The 24,615-nt window shown below is 36.2% G+C and overlaps 2 protein-coding genes across 2 annotated transcripts in view; both read left to right on the top strand.

Moving 5' to 3' along the window:
- Nucleotides 1-1,361: 1,361 nt before the first annotated feature.
- LOC120112863 (probable serine/threonine-protein kinase PBL7) lies at nucleotides 1,362-5,025 on the top strand. Its single transcript, XM_039132835.1, has 6 exons — nucleotides 1,362-1,894; nucleotides 2,023-2,264; nucleotides 3,280-3,671; nucleotides 3,757-3,889; nucleotides 4,385-4,474; nucleotides 4,605-5,025. Exons 1-6 carry the CDS (start codon nucleotides 1,591-1,593, stop codon nucleotides 4,764-4,766), a joined length of 1,323 nt encoding a protein of 440 aa, XP_038988763.1. The 5' UTR covers nucleotides 1,362-1,590; the 3' UTR covers nucleotides 4,767-5,025.
- A 4,533-nt stretch (nucleotides 5,026-9,558) lies between these two features.
- Nucleotides 9,559-24,615, top strand: part of LOC103699094 (endo-1,3;1,4-beta-D-glucanase-like) — a 36,569-nt gene continuing 21,512 nt past the window's right edge. The window contains exon 1 of the mRNA XM_039132834.1: nucleotides 9,559-9,730. Within this exon, the coding sequence (XP_038988762.1) occupies nucleotides 9,580-9,730 (151 nt within the window). The 5' untranslated portion in view covers nucleotides 9,559-9,579. The remainder of the gene's footprint in view (nucleotides 9,731-24,615) is intronic.

Here is a 24,615-nt window from a genome sequence, read left to right as displayed (position 1 = left end):
GAGTGGCATGCTATTCTCTTGGTCGAAGATGCTACAAATTACTTGTGACATCAGAAAGTGATTTCTTTTCTTAAAACTGTTCTTCAAGCATATTTTGCTCATTGTGATTTTTAATTAGCATAGTTGCAGCCTTTGGCTAAGCATCTTGCTATTGAGCAAGTTAGTTCTTTTGGATCTGCCTTCTGCTTGTGCTCTCTCATCAAATGACCAATTGAATGCTTTTTTCTCACTCTATTCATGGTTCAACAAACTTATCCGTTAGATCTAGGGATTTGACATTTCTAAGAACTCCAACATTTAAATGCCCTTTCCAACATGTTTGGCAAAGAGTGGCAATTGGGGAATCCCTCCAAGAGCTGCACATACCATAGGGACTATATTCATTTCAATTACACAAAAGATTCAATCTTTTTGGCCTAAAGACAAATGAAAATATAACAAAACAACCAATGTAATATAGCCATTGAACTACTTCATAGAATGGCAACTGATACAGATCGGATTTACCATCCCTAAAATCTGACTTGACAACTCAACCTGCCGAATCAAACAATAATAAATGTCCAGGCAAACCAATGGCCCATTAAATCTCCGAATAATCAGCGATCAGTTACAACTCAGCGCGATCTCAATTCACCTAAAAATGAATATCATAATCGACCGACTGATAAGGAAAACACTCAATTATAACACACACGAAAAGGAATATTCTTACCATCCCAATCAATGAATATAGAAAGAGCTCAATTGCTTGTCTACCAATCTCATGACTCTAATCGTGCAAATTCGTATCCTCTCCTCTATAAATACCAAGTATGGAGATCTCTCATGTATGACAAAGAAAACTTCCATCACTATATTCTAAAACTTTTTTCTCTCTTTTATCTTTCCTATTTCTTCTCGAAACTCTGCCTGACTAAGGCATCGGAAAGTTCCTAGTCAGGTACGCTCCGGTGATCTTTGATCATTTTTTGTGGTTGCAGACCTTCACTTGGCGAAACAACTCACCAGTCAACCTGTTTATCTGTTAAGTCAAATTTTGAGCAGCAGCAGCAGCAAAGGGATAAGTCATCCATTTTGTAATCACTAAGACATCAACAGTAAAGTTCCATTAATTTGGTTGATGTGGTTGCCTATCCAGAAATCAGCTGGAACTGGGAAGTTATTATGGTCCCAAGTCCTAACCATCAAAAAATCAGCAGCAGCACTAGCATGGCAGGGGTAGCGCATTTACTGCCCCAGCTGAACAAAGGCATTTCACATTAATGGAAACCGTTGAATAGGTGGAGGGAGGAGCCACCAGCACCCACATTTCAAAGGAAGGGACAAATTAATGGATCGAGTAAACTCCAAAAATTAAAGATCACGAGAATGAGCGAGGGGCAAGAACATTTCAGGGAAGGTGGGCGCAATGCATGTGAAAGAAGCTTGGATTCATGTGTGACTTTGTACAGGTTGACCCCCCAGTTGAGGAAGCCAAGCTCCTCCCAAATCCAACGCACTACATGCTTCCAACCTTAAATTATCAGTACACGTTTCCCCTTCCCTAATCTCTCTTCTCCAACTCTAGTCTTTCCTTCGTGGGAGTTGATGGCAATCCAACCTATTGCTCCTCCTCCACAGCCTCCTTCTTTCCATGCTAGTAGCCACCATGGCTCCCAACACAGCCACCACCATGGGATCTTTGCCTTGAATTCCACCATACTTATTGCTGCACCCATTGTTGTAGTTCTTGTACTACTTGTAGCCTTCTCACTTCTGCTAGTATTTCATAGAGCAAAGGCTAAGAACAGCAGCAGCTACAATAGCAGCTTCAGGAAGAACAGCTTTGACAGGAAGCAGCTTTCCAAGTGTGGTTTTCATATCAATGCCAACGCCATCGGTTATAGCCCTGGTAACTGAAATACTTGGTTTAAATTTTGGATGGTGTGAATTATGGTTGTAAGGCGAGTATATTTTCTGATCTCATGGGGTTGTCTTGTTGGTTTTGTTGTTGTGATTTGTGTTTGATTTGTAAATCAGATGTTAGGAGTTGCATTTATGGCGGGAGGTTGGGATTTCCATTGCAAGATAGGGAAAGAGAAGCCCAGGTTTTCACCTATAAGGAGCTTGAGTTGGCCACAGATGGATTCAGTGAGAGCAATGTCATTGGGAATGGAGGGTTTGGTGTGGTGTACAGAGGAACTTTGAGTGATGGGACTGTTGCAGCAATCAAGCTGTTGCATAGGGAGGGAAAGCAGGGGGAGAGGGAATTCAGGATGGAGGTAAGTATCACCACTCACTCCTTTACGCTTTAAACTGTTTTTTTCTTTACTTTTTTTTCTTTTGGTTGCCAACCTTTTGAGCCTTCTGATATATTCATTTCCTTCTTTTATGTGAAATTTGGGTACTTTGGCTGGACTTCTCCTAGAGAATAGATTTGATACCATTTCTGCTAATCTTTGGGTATAAAAAAAATCAGTCCTCATTACAAATGATTGAAGAAGAAATACAGATAAAATGCTGCATCTACAGTGCTCCACTTCCACTTCTTTTTTCTTCTTCTTCTTGTTCTTCTTCTCTTTCTGCATCTCCTTTTGGATCCTCAATATAGTTTCTTTTACTCCTGACTTTATCACCTAGAACTCGTTATCGCAAAACGATGAATGCATAAGCATAGCACAAATTCTATCATATTAGTTAGAATTTTTTGGATAAATCCCAGTGGATTATTCTATTTTATTTTTTTTTGGGTCAAAATTCTTGATTCTAATTGTTATGAGCTGAGCTACATCCCACCAACTCCCCTGCTTTCAGAACCTTACTACACTTTCTTCCACTCCAACCACCACCAATTGTTACCATGATTTCACCATATAGCACGGTATGCACTTCCCTTTGTCAATAATCTTTCCCTTTTGAGCCAAAACAATGAAATCTCTGTAAAAACATTGTATATAACAACTTCAAGGTTCAAAGGACCAAGAAAATTATGATATCCATTAAAAATTAATCCTAAGTTGGAAAATCATATTCTCCTCTTATTTTCTCTAATTGGACAAGACTAATTGGCGATAAACTTTGGTGCGTCCTCGAGAAAAAAAGATTGTGTCATACCATCAATGTCCATTGGTAGCATGCCCTTTTGCCAACCATGGTTTCTTCTAGTGGATGACTACATTTGCAACTTTCACTGCTGCTTGCAGCTAATTGTGCTAATGATCAGCTCTACAAGCTATTCTCTTGAGAGTATCATCATGATGAATGACCAAAATAACACTATGATTTTGATCAATGCAGGTCGACCTTTTAAGCGGATTAACCTCTAGATACTTGGTCAGGCTACTTGGTTACTGTGCTGATCAACACCATCGGCTCCTTGTGTTTGAATTCATGAGTAACAGCAGCCTGCAACACCACCTCCACTCAGCTTCAAAAAACAAGAATCACCAGCCTCTTGATTGGAGCACCAGGCTGAGGATTGCCTTGGACTGCGCTCGAGGCCTTGAGTTCCTCCATGAGCACACTGTCCCAGCAGTTATTCACAGAGGTTTTAAATGCAGCAACATCTTGTTGGACCAGAATTATAGAGCCAAGGTCTCTGATTTTGGCATGGCTAGAGTAGGCTCTGATAAGATTAATGGTCAGGTCCTGACCCGTGTTCTGGGGACTTCTGGATATGTCGCACCCGAGTGAGTGATCAGCAAATCATCCTTATTGTCTTTGTCAGTCCATACGGTTTAATTTGCACTCATGGAGATTATTTCGTCGGTGTAGGTATGCATCAACTGGCAGGTTGACTACAAAATCAGATGTTTACAGTTATGGCGTGGTGCTTCTTGAGCTTCTGACCGGCCGTGGACCAGTTGATACAACAAGGCCTCCTGGAGAACATGTTCTTGTCTCATGGGTATGTGAAATTCTGTGCTCTCTTTCTGCTCCTCTAAAGTTTCCAGCAGCTATTCGCTACTACAAGTAAGGTTACAGGTATAGTTATTCAAGTAGAGCTTTGATGCTTAAATTGTGCTCCATTTTGCTAAGATGCCACATGGTTAATTCTACTAAACTTCAAAGGTTCAAAGTTGTCATATAACTAGTTTACGACTCTAAGGACCAGATTTACCAAAAGTATCTTTTTCAACTCATCCATGCCATCATAGAAGTGAACAACTCAACTGTCAAAGGAGAGGACATTTTGTATGACAGAAAGTTATTAACTTGTTGCCTGCTTGCATATCAGAGCTTCATGAGATTGCCTTGTAACAAAGTTCCAAAGAAAATGCCATTTCGAGAAAGTATTTGGCATAGCACCGTTGGTGACCGAAGAATTCATACTTCTCCTTTTTTTTTCATAGTTTATGGACCAAGTAATATTTCTATTAGTTAACTATGTTTAATATCTTAGGCTCTTCCTCGACTTACCAACCGAGAGAAAGTTGTGGAAATGGTGGATCCAGCTCTGCAAGGCCAATTTTCAAAGAAAGAGTTAATTCAGGTTAGTTCAGTAGATTTGTGAACATAAGCGCCATCAGCTCATAGGCGATAACAACCACAGTTATTTTTATAGGTTCTGCAACTTTCACAAGACCTTCAGTTTATAATCATGTCATATTTTTATGTGATAGATTGCTGCAATTGCTGCTGTATGCGTGCAATCAGAAGCTGATTACCGGCCTCTCATGGTGGATGTGGTTCAATCTTTAATCCCTCTAGTTAAAAACCCGGTCACATCTTGCCCTACTACTCCTTCAAGATGTCACCACCAAATTGCCATTCCTATATCATAATCCAGATTGAGTTACCACTGGCTATTGTACAATCAATCATGTGAATCTTTGTGAGATAACTGCACACTGTAAGAGCTTTTTTTTAAAAAAAATGAAAAAAAAAATCCAACCTTGATATCATTTGACAGACGAAAGCTTTATCATCAAAATGTGCTATGTAGCATTTGCAAGTATTACTTTTTTCTTTTTTGATCTTATCAAGGATTCCATGTATTATATGCAAAATGGATAACAATTTGAAAAGTTAAGTTTAGAAGAATCAGAGAACCAATGTTGTTCTTGCAGCACTGCAACATTCCATTATATGTTCGGCTATTTGAATGCTCAAAAATATGTTCAACTAGTTGTATCATATATATCTGCTTTCTTAGTCAAACAACTACAAGCATTAAATGAAAAAGGAGGGGAGGGAAAAAAAAAGGTAAGAATTGTATGTTCATATCTGATGCCAAGAGCTTCTCCAAATGACCCAGATCAGGTGAGATGTTGGTGATTTAAGGCTCTTGAGAGTTGATCTTGCAATCAATCAGTCTCATAAATATCATGACTTCATAATGCAATATCAAGCAGAGATAAGCTTTAAGAATTATCCGACAAACATATAGCCAGAGGAGAACTTGTGAATTAACCTCAGAATTTACACATCCCTACCATCTTTTGCATAAGATTGCCAACATTAAAAAGATGTCTGGTATTATTCATTCTCTAGTTCTATCCTTTTTCTGCCATGTAGTTCCTACTGGCTGTGCAGAATTACTACAATTATGTAAGGTTAATCAATTATCTCTTAAGACATTCAACCTAGCTAGTTGCACCAAATGAGCTTGTCCAGGCACTGAGCATAGCTTCATGAAAAGAAATAGGCTTCACGATGCTTAGATATATGAATCCTCATGGAAAGAAATAGGCTGTGCAGAATTACTACATACTAAGAAATATGTATCCTCAACATGATGATCAAAGAACAGAATACTTGATCAAAACAACTAATAGATTTATGGTCTCGACATGATGCTTAGATAAAAGTCTCCTTTGATTCCTCTTTGGTGATTCAAGTGATGATTCAATAGTCTTCGCATTAGAGAAGCAAGGTTAACTAAGAAGAATGACAACATCTGGCATCTGCACTGTAGCAGTAATATTATAAACCAAATGATATCTATGTCGTTTTGGATGAAGCTTGTAGCTTCGAAGGCCTTCATGGATTGCCGTTTGGAAGGAAAATAATCAGTATTCAGTGGAGCAAGTATTCTCTTTGATCCCTGTGTAAGAAAATTCCTAAGATATCCGAACATGATGCTTGGCTCGCTTATTGAATTCCCTTTTTCTGAATTTTTGGAAATTCAGCCTCAAGTACACGATGCAGCTGAATCTTTTATAGAACACTAGCTCACCAGTAACCATACCTTTATATAAGAACATGACCTATAGAATTCTTAATAAGATGTCATCTATGTGAGACTAGCTATTCTAGTACTCTTTGAATATGCTTGGAATTTTTTAGGATTTGTTCAAAGACAAACGCTTGTTAAGGCTTGCTTTGGACTGCAAGTTGCACATTTTAGCCTATGCACCATACCATGGCATCAAAGGTCATGTTTATTGATGATAGTTGACTTCCTCTATGGTTTCAAAATTGACCATCCTAACTCATTTCGACTTGTCTAGTGAATTTTCTGAGAGCAGTATAGAAAACCAACACTTCCCTTAGTGTATAATGGAAAGCTTCCCGAATTATCATCCACGATGGTTTAACAAAGATGAATCAATAAGCTTACATTTGTCTTATATCCAAACACCAACATGGATATCCTACGGTTGACATCTCGGGAAGGGCATCTGATAACATTTGCAAATGCTTCTTTAAACTTTCAAGATCAAATTGTGGGTGTAATTTTGCCCCAAAACCCTTCAATATGGTGCATGTCAAATCGCGTTCTCTTGTAAAGCCTTAATACAGCAATGCAATCCTCTTAGAGCTCATGTATGCCAGATTATATCTCGTATCTGCAACAATCAAGGATTTTATCAGTACACAGGTGGCTATTTAATCCAAGGTTTCCTTGTGCTTTAAGTGAATTGAGAAGACCTGCACTCTCTAGATTGACTAGCTTGTCGCATAATTTGCAGAACATAACAACTACAAGTCTACAACATCCGATTACTGTTTTCCAATATTCAAGAGCTTTTGGTCCAAGAATCAGAAGAATGAATGGGATAATTGAGAATATGAAATCAAGCTTTATATGCAATGAAAATTGCCCCATGTGTTACGCGCGATGAGACAAAAAAGACCAGGGTAACGATGAACTGGTTTTCAGCACCTTGTATTAGAATACTACTAACGAAGAGTACGATAGACAATTTGATTGTTTTAATTTTCTATACTGCAGTATCTTCCCAAATAATCACATTAGAATGGTGTCATTCAGAAAACCATCAAGCAGAAAACTGAAGTCAGAAAGAGTAATGAAGAACATGAGACATTTCAAGTACTGGTTTGGTGAAAGCCTTTAAAATTTAAAAGTCATTTTATCCATTAAAATACAAGATACAGGGAATGGCATAACAAGTTCTTATGTAATACCAGAAGTTGCATATGCAATAAAAACAAAAATAACTCACCCTAAGTAGGTTCTTGTGAGGTTCTTCAATGATTGGCACTTCCTATTTGTCTTCAAAAGTGGAACGTATTTGGTTGTATCGCTGTAGATTGACCCAAGAATCAAGAGTAAGACGTAGTGAAACATATACATATACAGATATACATGATTGTGATTATGTAGATATATACATATGCAGATATAGATTTGCAAACAATACGAAATTTGGACATGAAGTTTGTCAATGAGAACTCAAACCATTTGACATAATTTATGTGGCCTAGAATGCATACAAGCAAAAAAATCATATACTTTAGAGACAACTTGTCTATCCATCAAATTGTTTTGAGCTATTACTTTTCATTCTCTGATACAACATTACGATTTTGGGACCTCTTGACTTATAGACAAGGATCTAAAACTCATAAGTATCCCAACACCAAAACATTGTACCTTGGAATCAAAGCACATGTTTGGGCATGCTTAGGATGACTTGATGGATATGCAAGGGGTCTCCAAAACATATCATTTTTTTATTTATATACATGTAAGGCTTTATAGATCATATCCAGTAATTCGAAATACATAACTATACACATGCGCGCGCGCGCATATATACACACACACACACACACACACACACACACACATATATATATATATATATATATATATATATATATATATATATATATATATATATATATATATATATATATCAAAGCAACATAAACATGACTTATGATGCATGCCATAGAAAATTAATAAAGTTATCCCTTCTAATAATTTTTTTTGTCTCCATCATTCAGTCATGAATAAAGTGGGAGGATAATTTTTTTTAATAAATTCAACAAAAATAAAATCTTTTGCATTTATCCCCCAACCTTGACACCTCAACTAAACACCAAAAACCCTTAGTTCCATGGAATAACACCCATCATTTCAATAGCGCTAAAATAAGTTTTCGTTATCCCTTCAAAATTTATTCGGCAAGCTAACGCAGACTACCCACTACTCTACTGCATATCATATTCCACCTAAATTTTATTACAACTAACTTTGAGAATCGGGTATGCTATATCTGACCTCTCCTCCTGTTAAGCCTTTTGGGGCTTATAAGCGTTGTTTGTTATAACTCACGATACAAAACAAAAGCATTGTAAAGTTGTTTTTCCAGGATAGCATTGCTAACACTTTTGCGACGCTTTAGCAAATCTATTAAAAAGTGTCAGCAATGCCAGATGTTTCTGTAGTGTCTAGGATTTCTTTTTGGCCTCATTCTTATCATTTGACCTATTTTGTTTGCAGAATTTGAAGCTATTTATAAAATAAAAATATATATTTTTTTAGACTGTACAATAAGACATAAGTAAAAAAGATAATCGTTATTATGTGTTACAACAGGCCGTGTTATAACATTAAATAATATGTTATAATGGCCATTATTTGATCAAATAATGTGTTAAAACTGTTATAATTGAATGTCATTATCCAAACTTTGTCAGGTCTAAAAATCTGGTCTTGGCCTCTATCCTGCCTAAGATTTTGAATATTTACGACTGTTATCCATTTTAAAAATAGTAGATCAATTTTTTAACGTTGAGTAAAATTGCTATAATGCTTATTATAATGTATAAAAAAAACAGAAAATAAAAAAAAGAGAAACTGTGCAATATTTCCATTCACCCACTTTTTTCTAAATTAAAAATATTATTTATTTGGACTGTAAATCATTTTTGAAAGAAAATTGAATAAAAAATTTTAAACCTTGAAAAGATAATATTTTATATTGAAGAAGGTGTAAAAGACGTCAGCAGGCATCATCTCTTTTGACGTAGACCTTGTTCTGAGCCGCCTGTGACTTCTGGCTCGACGTAGGAGACGTAAGCGAACGGCTTCTGAGATAACAATTATTATTATTATTATTTTTATAATGGACCGGTATACGGTTGTCATATTCCTGTTATTTTATAGATGATGTAATGGAGGAGACCCATTCTAATGGCTGCTATTTTAAATATTACTATTTCTACTTCTAAACTGATGAATTAATGTTTCCATGAAATTATTTTATTATTGTGATTTTAACAATAAGCGAACGGCCTCTGAGATGGTGATCTCAGCCGTGATGTCACAGCCTCTAAAGCCTCCCGGTTTGGCCCTCTATAGATGAGCTCAGCTGCGTCGTTTCCACCAAGCGATCTCAAAAGATGGCGAGCTCCCAGTGCTGCGCGAACCCGCCCACCCTGAACCCGGCCAGCGGCCAAGGGTGCGTGGTGGACGACCTGGGGGGCCTCAAGGCCTACACCGCCGGCCCATCAGACTCCAAACTCGCCATCTTCCTTCTCTCCGATGTCTTTGGTAATTCCTCCCTCACCTATTCCTTCTTTTTGCCTTCTGTTTCTGGGATGAAGGTTAGAGAATTTGGCATGGTGGTTTGTGAAGTATAGCACGTGCATCACTGTCTTCTTTTTTTACTCTATATTTGGTATGCTTTTTTTCTTTCTTTCTTCCTTCATTCCTTCCTTCCTTTCTTTCTTTTTTTTAAGTTTGTTTGACCTCACCCAAAATAACTAGCCAGATAGCTGGTCACAGTGTCTCTTAGTTTACATAAGTTATACCATCTGCGACAATTCATAACTTCATTCAAAATAGCTAGTCAGAAGGTATTATTTACGTTTTTATTTTATTTTATGTGAGTATTCAAAATTTATCCAACGAATAATCGATGTGAAACTAAACACATGCCCGCATGAGCCTTCATATACTCTCTCTCTCTCTCTCTCTCTCTCTCTCTCTCTTAAAGGAACTGGGCTAAAGACTTGATCATGAGTCCTCCTTATTCCTTTCCTGAACACAGTTTAGTCTGGTCTACTAAACAAAAGCTATCCCCTGCATCTTCTTTACCTCTATACACAAACATCTTCTTCTCATTTTATCAATTCCTTTCATCACCCAGGTTGGTATCCATAATACTGACATCCAGTAGGTAGGAATGGCTGAAAGGACTGCATTAGCTAACACCAACGTTCCCTCTAATGACAAGGAAGCATCCTTCCACCCTGCCAGTCTCTATTCCATCTTATCTTTAGGAGGGCATTGTGATGCAGAGGTTAGACCCAAATAAGTTATTGGAAAGGAACCCAAACTGCAGTTCAACAGCCCAGCTAGCCTGCTCTCTCTGCCCTGCCTGTTACCCAGCCATCACCAACAAGCTTTTTTTTTTCCCCTTTCCCTAGAGTTAATTCAAAACTAGAAATGATCTCCCACCCATACGAAATGATCTTGAGGTTATGGATCTGCAATTCTTCAGCCTTCGAAAATTAAGATATAATCCCATATACTAATAGGTAGGTGAGACCTCCCACTACATGTGCATGTCTCAGTCCTCTGATTATTCCTTCGATTTTAGCTTTCAATAGAATCTTGCTGAAGACATCCATGATCAAAACAAAAAGGTAGGGGGAAAAGCAGATCCCGTTGCCTAAAGACCTTGCGACATACAATTGTTCTCCCTCGTTGTCCATTAAGAAGAATAGAGGTCTTACTGAACCTCAAATAGAGCCCCAAATTCCCTCACCGGAAGCACCTCAAGCAAAAAGTTAAAGTCTATCATAGGACTCTGTAAAGTCTTGCTTCAAAATAGTGCCTTCTCTTCTCGGCTGCTTGGAGGAAGAAAAGACCTCATTGGAATGAACGTAGCTATTTAGGATGTTGGTTACGACTTTGGAAAAAATTCTAACATACCTTCTTCTTCTTCTTCTTCTTCTTCTTCTTCTTCTTTTTTTTTTTTTTTTTTTTTTTTTTTTTTTTTTTTTTTTTTTTTTCTGTACAACGGTAGCTCACGTCAGTCTAGCATGAATAGTACCAGCAGAGTAGGGACATAGGTTTGTAATTCATCTAAGAGGAATCACTTTTCCTTAGGGATAAGAGTGGTGAGGGAATAAGAAATCTATTTGGAGTGATTTTATTAAGCTAAATACTTGAATAAAGCCCTGTGACAGATCTAATGGTTAAAAGATTGTTCATTTCTTACTGGGTGATTCAAATTTACTAATTGATTCACTAATATAAAAAAACCTACACTAAATTTAATGGTCCATATTCTGCTTATTGCTCGATGGTCTGAATTATTGTGTAATTGATTGATTGATATAAAGTTATGGTAGATCTAATGGCTGGCAAGTCATTGGTTACTTGATGTACGATGGCTGTTCGAATGGCCCTCAATATAATCTTAATGAAAAATTCCACTCTCATGGATATTTTTCATGTAGGCTCATTGCTCGGTAATGAAGCATTGCTTATAGAAGAGCACTGCTCCATAAGCGAAGTACTAGTTTAGTTCTTCTGATACTACTCTCATTTCAATATAGGAGTATTGCTCCATATATGAAATACAACAAAATTTTATGGGATGTCAATCTCATTCAATCAAAATTCTTAGGACAAAACATTATTTAAGTTTTGCTTTTTATATCTTCATGGGATTCTTGTTCAAAATTATCACTTAAATTCTAGAGTGAAATTTCATTTTTATTCACTCTAAGAAATTTTACTAATTTGAATAAAATTTAGAAAAAATATATTAAGTATAATTTATTGAAAAATTATCTAATATGGATTCATATATTTGTTGGATTTCATATAAGGATTACTCCAAAAAATTTTATTGAAGTTGAAGATATAAAACTTCATTTAAGTGTGCAGGATATTATTCCTTGAATATAAAGTTCTATTCCTTGAAACTAAAATTATCCTTGTGAATTTCAAGGACTTCATTAATAAAACTTATGCATACCAAATCAAAAATTATGATATCAAATCAAACTTGCAAACTAGGACAGTTGTTTCTAACAATGATAATGAATTCTTAAAATATTAAGAAGAATTAATAGAGTGCAATATGTATTCAGTTCTAATCTAAGTCCATAGTGTTAAAAGTTATGTCTAACTTAGTTTAAATCACAATAACCTGATTGAAATTATACAAAGTTATATTTATTTTAATATTCTGATTATATTTAATCTTAGCTAGTACTTATATAAAACCTCTTAATCAAAAGTTCCCTTGTCTAAAAGGAGTAATTAAAAATAGATTCCGGAATCTTTTGGATGTCTCGAACCTAATTATCAGTAAAACCCTGTTATGGGCGAATTTGAAAAGATCTTACCAATTTATTTGTATTATATATCTATCCTAAGGTTAAAAACCAAGGAATAGATTTGTGATCCTACAAGATCTTATCCATCTCCACTTTTCTGTTGCACAAATCAAGCATAGGCCGGTAAATGTTATCTTGTAAGAGGTGCCAGTGCTTCTGATAAAAGAAAGGGAACCCATATGGGCCAGTCACCTTGTCTGGATTAACAGCAAACAAAGCTCCCTTAAACTCTTTCATGAAAAATATTATTAAGAGCAAAAATATTCACTACCATCTATGTGTACAAGGAAACCCAGTCTACAGTGATGCAGCTACCCTCTAATTTTTCAAGAAGGTTGCTGTAGAAAGAATGAAACTGATCAGCAATAGCTTTCTGGTTTTCCAATAGGTACCCATCTACTTCCAAAGCATTTATAGTGTTCTTCCTTGTTCCTAAGCACAATGGTGGAAGAATGATGTCTTTTGGTATCCTGAAAAGTGCCTAAAAATTGAAGACTCACATTGTTGATCATGACCTACACTATTAAAAAGGCCTAAAAATTAGAAATCTTATGTTTTGGGATGGTCACTACTTATCACATGTGTGCAAATTATTGGTATTAATTGTGCTAGTGTGCTAACATACATGTTAGGGAAATACAAAGTGATAAGACATGTACACAAAGATACATATACTCATGTATGAGTATAAAGACACATACCTAGATACACACGCAACTAATAAACCTTATGTGAAGATACAGAGATATCAGGGAATATTTGAGATTTGCAAGGCATCACACATAGCCAAGTAAGAATAGTCTTTAACAAACAAAACATAGTACCAATGCCTTCTTGAGGCTTTTTAGCTTGGATTTACTTCACTACAAAGAAATTTGTTTTTCAAATTTTGTAAGAAATCTGGAAGGGCAAAATAGTTAATGGAGTATACATATTAGTGCAACCACTTCTTACATTTAACATACATCAAAACCTAATTGATGACCCAAAGATTGATTCATAGATTGATTTTGATGATCACAAAACCTTGAAGTATAGATACTAATGTTTATGTTGCAAGGAGAAAGATATTTATTTTGCAAGGAACATAGCAAGTTGGGAGAACACAAGAAGGCCTCCAAAGCTCTCAAGTTGGAAGAAAGCTACAATTTATTGGCCCAAGCTTAAAGTTCAAAGGATTCAAATTGGAGGAGTAAAATCAAAGAAAAAAATTCAAAAGAATAGTCTTCGAGTCGACTCCTGAGGAATTCGAGTCGACTCCAATGTTTACCGAGTCGACTCCGGGGAAGTATGAGTCGACTCCTAGGAGTCACAGGCAGAAAAGTCAGAGAGCAGTTTTCGGGTCTGAAATTCGAGTCGACTCCAGTGGAACGCGAGTCGACTCCGATGGTTGGTAGGTCGACTCCAAAGAAAGCAAGAGTCGACTCTCAGCGGAACACAAAGAAAAAGTCAGAGAGCATTTTTGGGACTCTGAGATTCGAGTCGACTCCCGCATTGCACGAGTCGACTCCGAGACTGCGCGACCATCAACAGACAGAAGATCAAGTTACTGCCTCTGAGATTCGAGTCGACTCCCAGACAGCTCGAGTCGACTCCACGATAGCTTCACGTCAAAAGGGAGAAGACCAACTTTCAGAAACTGAGAGCCGAGTCGACTCCGAGGAAGTTCGAGTCGACTCCAAGACTGGATGAGCCAAAAGATAGAGGATCGGGAGTTCGGGCTCTGAGATTCGAGTCGACTCCCAGGACAGTCGAGTCGACTCGAGTGGATCAAATTCAAAATTGGATCCACGGACTTCAGTGGATAAGCCGACTCCGAAATTGCCAAGTCAGCTCCAGAAGTTGGCGAGTCGACTCCAGGTTAAGACGAGTCGACTCCCAGTCAAGGCATGCACTTTAATTCAAATTTGGAACAGTGGCCGAGTCGTCTCCAGTAAAGCACGAGCCAACTCCTGCAACAGGCGAGTCGACTCCTGATCGCGCGAGTCGACTCCAATCCCAACGGTAATATTGTCAGAAAGTGCAGACTGTGTCCAACGGCTCTATTTTTGTCTCTAACGGCTATATTCTTGTTTACACGCCATCTAAAGCTATAAAAACAAGAAGAGAGCTAGGAGAGAACTGATGGAAGTGGGAGAGATCATTTAGGAAAGAGATTCCAAAGAGATTACAAGGGAAATCTCCCATAAGCACAAAAGGGCCATTCAAAGTAAAATAGAGAGAAGAAGAGCATCCAAGTGAATCCCAAAGCTTCCTCTCCATCCGTGTGCTGCCTCGGTGATCCTCTACTTCGTGCCAAATCAGAAGAGGGTCAAGTAAAGAAGAAGCCGAGCTCCTTCATCTTCAAAACTCGTTTGAGGGCTTCTCTTTACTCTATTTGTTTATATTGTCATATTTGCTTGTTTAAGAAGCTTTGTTTTGTTTTATACTTTGTTTTAATATCTTGTAACTTGATTCAATCAAGGGATTGAATCAAGGGGTTAAGGTTTGTTGGTGAGCCAAAGGGAAAACCAACTGTGTAAGGTTTGTTGGTGAGCCAAAGGGAAAACCAACTGTGTAAGGTTTGTTGGTGAGCCAAAGGGAAAACCAACTGTGTTAGGTTTGTTGGTGAGCCGAGGGTAAAACCAACGAGTAGGGTTCGATTGTGATCCCGGGAAAACAATCGGAGTGGTTCTAGTCGGTGAGCCTGGGAAAACCGACCGAGTTCGTTGTGCGCTCGTAAAACAACAAGTTGGGTTGTGAGCTTGTAAAACAACCGGCTGTAATCGGTAGGATTATAGTGAAATTCCCAAGAGGTCTTGGGGAGTGGATGTAGGTGCTGGGGTGCACCGAACCACTATATGTCCTTTGTGTTTGTAATGCCTCTAGTTATTGTCTAACTAACACACTTACTTACTTAGATAAATTGCTTGCTTAATTCTTATCCGCACTTCCTTTAGTTGCAAGCATATTTAATCAAGTCGAAGTCTATACATCAAACCCTTGCTAAGTTTAACTTTCACTGTGCATCTATACAACTTAGCATAGCTAATCAAAAAGTTTTAGAAGTAGCATAAAAGTTTTGAAAGACCCAATTCACCCCCCCTCTTGGCTTGTATCTACTGGGAAACAAGTGGTATCAGAGCAGGTGCTCTAAGTTTAATCATTGATCTCACGATCAAGAGCCAAAGATCATGACAACTCAAATAGATAGTTTTCTAGGAGAAGGACAATCAATTAATACACCTCCACTATTTAATGGCATAAACTATACACATTGGAAAATACGCATGCGCATCTTTATTCAATCACAAAACTATTACTTATGGAAAATCATAATAAATGATCTTCACATACTCTCTCAAACTTTTAATGAAAAGGACTTAGCACAATTGAATGCTGATGCTATGAACATATTATATTGTGCTATTCAAGAAACAAAGTTTAATGAAATTTCTGCATGCTTATCTGCTAAGGAGATCTGGGATACTTTAGAAAATATTTATGATAAATCTCAGATTAGCTCTCATGTGCTTCAATTACATTCTAACAATGAGACTGCAGAAAAAGGTGTTGAATCTCCCACCTCAGTCGAGTCGACTCCAAGTATTTCAGAGTCGACCCTCAAGATAACCGAGTCGACTCCAATAAGGTCCGAGTCGACTCCGAGGCAAATCAGCTTCCTAAAGACAAAGAAAAAGAGGAAGCAAGAAGAAAGGAAGAAAGAGATAAAAAGGAAGAAAGCCTTGACCAAGAAAGAGTCAAGCCATAAAATAAAAGTTAGGAGCAACAATGATGATATTAGCTCCAAGAAACTACAAGAGGTAACGGACTTGTGCTTTATGGCACAGGAAGACAAGGTAAAATCTGAATCTACTTTTACCTCAAATGATTTTCAAGACGAATTCTCTTATGATGAATTATTAAATGCTTTTCACGATTTGTATAGTGAATGTAGAAAATTAGCTGTAAAGAATAAAAATCTTAAGAAACTAAATCTGAAAATTTCAAAAGAAAATCAAATTCTAATAGATGAAAAACTGAAACTAACTAGTAAAACTGAAATCTTAATGAAAGAAAATCAAGAACTAAATCAAAGAGATCAATCTCTCACTAAAAGTCATGATAAACTTAAGAAAAACAATGAATTACTTTCAGAAGATAACAGAAGATTAACTAAAGAAGTTGACAAATTAAGACCTGTTGTTGAAAGATTTACCCTCAGCTCTGAAAAATTGAACCTAATGATAAATAATCAAAGAGCTGAATTTGATAAAGCTACATTAGGATATCAACCTTGGTACACCCAAAAATCTTTTAAGAATATGTTTGTTAAAACAGTTTTTAATTATTCTAAAACAGATTCTTATAATACTGATAAACAAAAGCTAAGTAAAATCTCTTCTGTTGTTCCTAAATCTATACATTACAAATTTGATGAACCTAAAAGGGAAAAAACAGAAAACCGAAAGTTTTTCTACTACTCATGTTCGATCTAAGTTTGTTAAATTCAACAAGAGGATACAGAAATACATCCCTTGTAATCCTAAAATCTGTAAATTCATGGACAAAATAGCTATTAAGAAAATATGGGTTACAAAAGGAACAATTATAGCTAACCTACAAGGACCCAAAAGAGCTTGGGTTCCTAAGTTGAAAATATGATTATTCTTCAGCAAGTATGTCTAGCTATCCAAGGTTCTAATAAAAGATGTTATCTAAACAATGGGTGCTCTAGACATGTGCTAAGGAATTGAATTTAAAATGTAATTAAGAAGAATGAGTTAAATAAAAGAAATAATGATATAAGTTATTATTGCATCCTCTCATATTGAAATTACTTTAGTATTCGATTAAAATATGAATTGCATGTATTGATCAATTTTGAGATATAGAAAATACTTTTGGAAATATAATCAAATCACTTCATTTTATAGTATACTTTACTCACTATTGGATAAGTTGCAAAATGATTAATTTATTAAGAATAATTCTATGAATTCTCTATATGCTTGATTGAGAGTTTTTATCCATGGCATTATTGTTTATTGATCATAGATATGATAATGTGTACTTGGTATGTTTTTGAATATATGCACTATGAATACCAAGATTAAAGAAACCATCTTTAGCATACAAAATCAACTCATGCTAGTATGTACTTAATCTCAAAAGACCTTGCCATTGGCTTACTTAAAATTATCTTCTTAAAGGTCAAAGTTTGCTATGTATGTTAACTAAGGAAACAAACAAGAATCAATTTCTAAATCTAAAGATGTTATTTCCAACACTAAGTTTTCAAAAGCTTACATTAGCCTTGTTCTTGGCACTCAAATTGAAATATTTTCTGCATTGGCACAAACTCACAAAAAGCGATCAAATGATAAAGGTTTGCAAACTATGAAAGTAATGTATCATGGCATAGTTCTGAAAACCAATTTTATGTCAAGTTGTGCACAGAAAATAATATTAAATTCGATTATTTCAGCACCAAGGACACCTTAGGTAAAATAGGATTAATAGAATCTTTGAAGAATTGAAAAAGGCAATGTTGTATGATAGTCATCTTCTTAAATGATTTTTAAAAGCTATCATCACTGCTTGTCATACATATGACTTCTATTAGATCTATCTTTGATGAAAACTTCTTTTGATCTTCTGAAAAATAGAAAACGAACTATTGCGTATCTCTCATATTTTTCAGTCGTACATGTTATGCTTGATATGTTCTCTTGAAAAATAATGCCAAATCTAATAAAGATATTTCTATCCTTGGATATCATTCATCAAGCAAAGCATATAGAACATTCATGAAAAATTCTAGTTGTAGAAGTATCAATTCATTTTATTCTTTATGAGACTAATGATCTATTATCAAAATACTAAAATCAAATTATATGGTTAAATCTTTTACATATAACAATCTGAAAAACTTGTTAATTAGAACCAAATTGGATTTTTCAGATATACACTTAATGATGACTACTAAAAGATTAAATCAAGAAAAGATGAAATAGATCTTGATAAGATTCTTGCATGATTAGAAGTAAAAATCACCTTTATCATTTGTGTGCTTTATAAACGTTATATCCTATCAAATGAGTGTGTAGAATGGACTCCTATGTGCTTACTTTATATATGTTAGATAATCACCATATTTGAAAACACTCATTACAAATATGATAAAGCATTATATGATTTGAAACAAGCATCAAAAGCTTGATAATTATCTTAAGCAAATAGAATCTAAACTAAATTGATTTTGGAAATAAGAAATTGATTTGACCTTGATAAATCTTTCCATTGCCTCACATGCTTGTCCTTGAACTATCTTGGTTAATGAAACTATTTCTTTAGTTCAAGTGATATGTGCTTGCTTATATTTAGGCAATCTCTTGAGTAAAGTGACTCAATATTCAACTATTATCTTATCTTAAATTGAGTCATCTAGTTAGAAATATGTTGGATGAATGGGTTGTATCTTAAAGAAACTAAAGACTTTCTTTCAAGAAAGAAAAGGAGTTTGGTAATAATGCAGAATCCTTGAGCAAGAAAATGAGTGATTTTAGCTTGAAGGACACCTCCACATAAGATACAATAAACATTCATATGCAAACAAGAGAGAGGATCTTCTTCAGCCAAAAGTTCACACATAAGAAATCTAGTTTGGCTTGAAGAACATATAATGAATAAGTAATTCTAGATATCTTTCTCATAAATTAGCTGAGCAAAGTCAATAACTTTAAATCTTATTATGACATGATTAAAATCATTAATTGTTAATCGTTTGATATCATGTCCATATATGTATTCATTGACTTATGCTTTCAGAAATTGATTCATGGTTTGCTCAAATTAAAATGCACCTTTGCCTATATCATAACCATGAAATACACAAGTATATGCTTAAAATTTTGATGTAAAATAACTTGTGAGAAGTTATGAATCCTTGAACACAATGAAAATATTGTTTGCATGATATACATCTATATGATACATAAGATTATTTCTTTATTCTGCTCTTTCATGTAGATTACTTGAGAATAACAAAAAGTGAGAGAGATAAAGAAAAGAAAATGGACATTGTTCAAGAGATGAAAAATCTGAGCAAAGGCAAGTACTTCAATCTTAAGGAAAAGCAAAACAAGCATAATATATTCGGCACATTTGGAAGGGATAAAATCTATAATTAATTACACTCAAACAGGAAGAGTTTGAAGTAAACATTTTAACCTTTCTATATTGCTCATCATAGGGATGGTGCCAATGGGGAGGCTAGTGGTAGTACCCGGCACTATTTGACCCAACTATTCGGTGTAGGGCATATTAGGGACGGCACAAGAGGGAGGCTAGTGGTAGTACCTCGTGCCCCTTCCAACTCCACCGGATAGGGAGCAAATACAGTATAGAGCATAAGAAAGTAAAAATGAAAGACAAAGTAAATGAAAATATATAAGAAGAATCAATTCAATTCCTTTGTCACTTGGAAACACACCTTAAGGATGAAATCAATGCAAGATTATATTTAAATAGGGGGAGTTTATTTGAAAAGAATTGATTTTGATCCTTGACATGCTTGTTCTTAATGCATGACTTAACACATAATATATGTTGCATGTGTAATGATATTTTGAATTATGGGTTCTCAATATTTTGTAATGCTCCATGCTTAGATAATTTAATTGAATGTTTGAAATACTGCATAAATTTTTGGGTATTATTGAAAAGAAATTTCAGATTTGTCGTTCCCAATCATCTTTAAAATCTGAAAGTTAATTAAATTTGTAAAAAGAAGAAGAGAAAGATATCTCTATTTAGGCAGAATGAATTAATCTTGATCTATCTTTCTACTTGCCTAACTTTGATACATAATGTCCTAATACTTATTAAAATATCCTCCATTGTGTATCGAAACTCAATATTAAATATAAAGATTCTGAAAGTGCTCTAATGTTATTGAAATATGTGTTTTCAATCTTAGTGATTTAAGATGAGCTTCAGATATTCAGTATCTTTTTTTATGGATTGTTTTTAATGAACTTCCTTATATTGCACGACTTGCTTTAATTATATAATGAGTTTATACCTTGAGATGAGTTCTATAAAGGCTGTCTTATCTCAAACCTTGAGTCTTATGAAAATGAGCTGAAACTTCTAGAAAATATATTTTTGAGATTGACAATTTTATTGAACATTATCTTCAAATTCTAAACTCTTAAATGGAATGATCAATAGAGGGAGAGAAAGAAAATTTCAGAAGGAGAGGTCTCACAGAACTTAATCGCGTATATCTATAACTAAAGGAGAGAGGAAGAATACAAAATGAAAAATGATCCTAATACTCTCCAATATGTATCATCTGAAATTTAATCTGAAAATCTTTATGATACACCTTGAGGCGTGTTATTTGGTTAGTATATCTTATGCATAAATTATGAACCAAATTGCAAGTTGAGCTTAAAGAGCCTCTAACTTAATGAAAAAGGGGGAGAATAACGTGTAAAATTTTCTTGAGCATCTTTTAGAAAACCTATTTTGATATTCACTAATGAGTCCTAATTGACTTGATCTTTAGAACTTAAATTGTGTGCCAATTCATATTTTTATGTATCAAATTGTGCTTACTTTCTAAAGAAATAAAAGAAAGTCTTTAAAAGAGCTCTAAGATGTATCAAAAAATTGCATGATTTCATATTTTGGTATTTGTGCTCCAATGCTCTTATTATCATAGAAGAACTTTGAAGTCATAGAAGAATTAATGATCCAACATGATGATATGTCTTTCACATATATAAGTTTTGATCTTTTACTCTGAAACTTAATTAAATTGCTCTCAAAATACTTAATAGATTGGGCAAAAGGTCTTAAATGAACAAGCTTTCATACTTATTGAAGAGGTTAGATTTCCACTCATGTCTTGAATTAACCTAAGGAAGATTCCACCTACACTTGATTAGAAAACTATCTGTGGTATCAAATTAGAAAACCTCTTGAATTCACACTCGATGTGTTCTGCTCTGATCTTTGTGCTTAATGTTTCACTATCTTTTTGATGTTGTCAAAAAGGGGGAGAAATATCTAAGTATATGCTATATATACTCATAATGCTTTATTACTTTGAATTGAATACAAATCAGCTTAAAATTTAAATATGTTAATTGTGTTAAGCTGATTAAATCTAAAGCATTATCATGAAGTATGTTTTTACATATATATGTTTTCTACTTCATGCAACTTAGCTATGTATTACTTCTAGAAATCAATATCTTTTATATTGCATATACTCCAAGTTTTGTCATCATCAAAAAGGGGGAGATTGATGACCCAAAGATTGATTCATAGATTGATTTTGATGATCACAAAACCTTGAAGTATAGATACTAATGTTTATGTTGCAAGGAGAAAGATATTTATTTTGCAAGGAACATAGCAAGTTGGGAGAACACAAGAAGGCCTCCAAAGCTCTCAAGTTGGAAGAAAGCTACAATTTATTGGCCCAAGCTTAAAGTTCAAAGGATTCAAATTGGAGGAGTAAAATCAAAGAAAAAAATTCAAAAGAATAGTCTTCGAGTCGACTCCTGAGGAATTCGAGTCGACTCCAATGTTTACCGAGTCGACTCCGGGGAAGTATGAGTCGACTCCTAGGAGTCACAGGCAGAAAAGTCAGAGAGCAGTTTTCGGGTCTGAAATTCGAGTCGACTCCAGTGGAACGCGAGTCGACTCCGATGGTTGGTAGGTCGACTCCAAAGAAAGCAAGAGTCGACTCTCAGCGGAACACAAAGAAAAAGTCAGAGAGCATTTTTGGGACTCTGAGATTCGAGTCGACTCCTGCATTGCACGAGTCGACTCCGAGACTGCGCGACCATCAACAGACAGAAGATCAAGTTACTGCCTCTGAGATTCGAGTCGACTCCCAGACAGCTCGAGTCGACTCCACGATAGCTTCACGTCAAAAGGGAGAAGACCAACTTTCAGAAACTGAGAGCCGAGTCGACTCCGAGGAAGTTCGAGTCGACTCCAAGACTGGATGAGCCAAAAGACAGAGGATCGGGAGTTCGGGCTCTGAGATTCGAGTCGACTCCCAGGACAGTCGAGTCGACTCGAGTGGATCAAATTCAAAATTGGATCCACGGACTTCAGTGGATAAGCCGACTCCGAAATTGCCAAGTCAGCTCCAGAAGTTGGCGAGTCGACTCCAGGTTAAGACGAGTCGACTCCCAGTCAAGGCATGCACTTTAATTCAAATTTAGAACAGTGGCCGAGTCGTCTCCAGTAAAGCACGAGCCGACTCCTGCAACAGGCGAGTCGACTCCTGATCGCGCGAGTCGACTCCAATCCCAACGGTAATATTGTCAGGAAGTGCAGACTGTGTCCAACGGCTCTATTTTTGTCTCTAACGGCTATATTCTTGTTTACACGCCATCTAAAGCTATAAAAACAAGAAGAGAGCTAGGAGAGAACTGATGGAAGTGGGAGAGATCATTTAGGAAAGAGATTCCAAAGAGATTACAAGGGAAATCTTCCATAAGCACAAAAGGGCCATTCAAAGTAAAATAGAGAGAAGAAGAGCATCCAAGTGAATCCCAAAGCTTCCTCTCCATCCGTGTGCTGCCTCGGTGATCCTCTACTTCGTGCCAAATCAGAAGAGGGTCAAGTAAAGAAGAAGCCGAGCTCCTTCATCTTCAAAACTCGTTTGAGGGCTTCTCTTTACTCTATTTGTTTATATTGTCATATTTGCTTGTTTAAGAAGCTTTGTTTTGTTTTATACTTTGTTTTAATATCTTGTAACTTGATTCAATCAAGGGATTGAATTAAGGGGTTAAGGTTTGTTGGTGAGCCAAAGGGAAAACCAACTGTGTAAGGTTTGTTGGTGAGCCAAAGGGAAAACCAACTGTGTTAGGTTTGTTGGTGAGCCGAGGGTAAAACCAACGAGTAGGGTTCGATTGTGATCCCGGAAAAACAATCGGAGTGGTTCTAGTCGGTGAGCCTGGGAAAACCGACCGAGTTCGTTGTGCGCTCGTAAAACAACAAGTTGGGTTGTGAGCTTGTAAAACAACCGGCTGTAATCGGTAGGATTATAGTGAAATTCCCAAGAGGTCTTGGGGAGTGGATGTAGGTGCTGGGGTGCACCGAACCACTATATGTCCTTTGTGTTTGTAATGCCTCTAGTTATTGTCTAACTAACACACTTACTTACTTAGATAAATTGCTTGCTTAATTCTTATCCGCACTTCCTTTAGTTGCAAGCATATTTAATCAAGTCGAAGTCTATACATCAAACCCTTGCTAAGTTTAACTTTCACTGTGCATCTATACAACTTAGCATAGCTAATCAAAAAGTTTTAGAAGTAGCATAAAAGTTTTGAAAGACCCAATTCACCCCCCCTCTTGGCTTGTATCTACTGGGCAACACTAATTAGATCAGAGGATTGGGACAATGCTCCTTTCTCTATGCTGTCCCATCCTTCCATTTACTCGACCTAGCACTACCCATTTGGTAATCAATGGTGATTGGTAGATTCAATAGAGGAAGTGATCCGATTCAGGCTCTGTCCACTTTAATCATTCCCAATTGATTGGTTGAACCCACTTGATCTAGCAGTGGGTGATTTAACAATGGATCACAGACATGAACTATGTAAACTTCTACTTTTGCCTATATCTTGATCCCCTCTCATTTCCTTGTCTCTCATGAAAATAGTGGGATAGCCGATAGAGTGACAATAAACCCCATAGTTGGAGCATGCAGATTGAAGATAGAGATATGATGAGCTTAGTAGCAGCCTATGTGCCCATCCTACATTCCCAGAGTTGGATCTATGGGAACTGAAATATGTTGTTCATTGGAGGGTGTCTAAAATGTCTCACTAGGGAATCCTGATGAGGAGCTAAAATTGGTGGATTCTAGCAATCTCATTAAAGGTAGAGGTATATGATTGGGCCAAGGGCACATGATGCCATGTCTCAGTTCCTAAAGAAGCACTAGCTTTTCTCAGGGCCTATGGCATGGTCTTGTTCCTTCATGAGTTTGATGATCTTTAGGGTACTTCCAACTAAGGTCCGCCGAACCGGTACTAGGACCCATACCGGTCGTCACCCGAT

Source organism: Phoenix dactylifera, chromosome 13 (assembly GCF_009389715.1).
Source record: "Phoenix dactylifera cultivar Barhee BC4 chromosome 13, palm_55x_up_171113_PBpolish2nd_filt_p, whole genome shotgun sequence".
Lineage (NCBI taxonomy): Eukaryota > Viridiplantae > Streptophyta > Magnoliopsida > Arecales > Arecaceae > Phoenix > Phoenix dactylifera.
The sequence above is the reverse complement of the archived record's forward strand: the minus strand, read 5'-3'. Positions and strand labels throughout refer to the sequence as shown.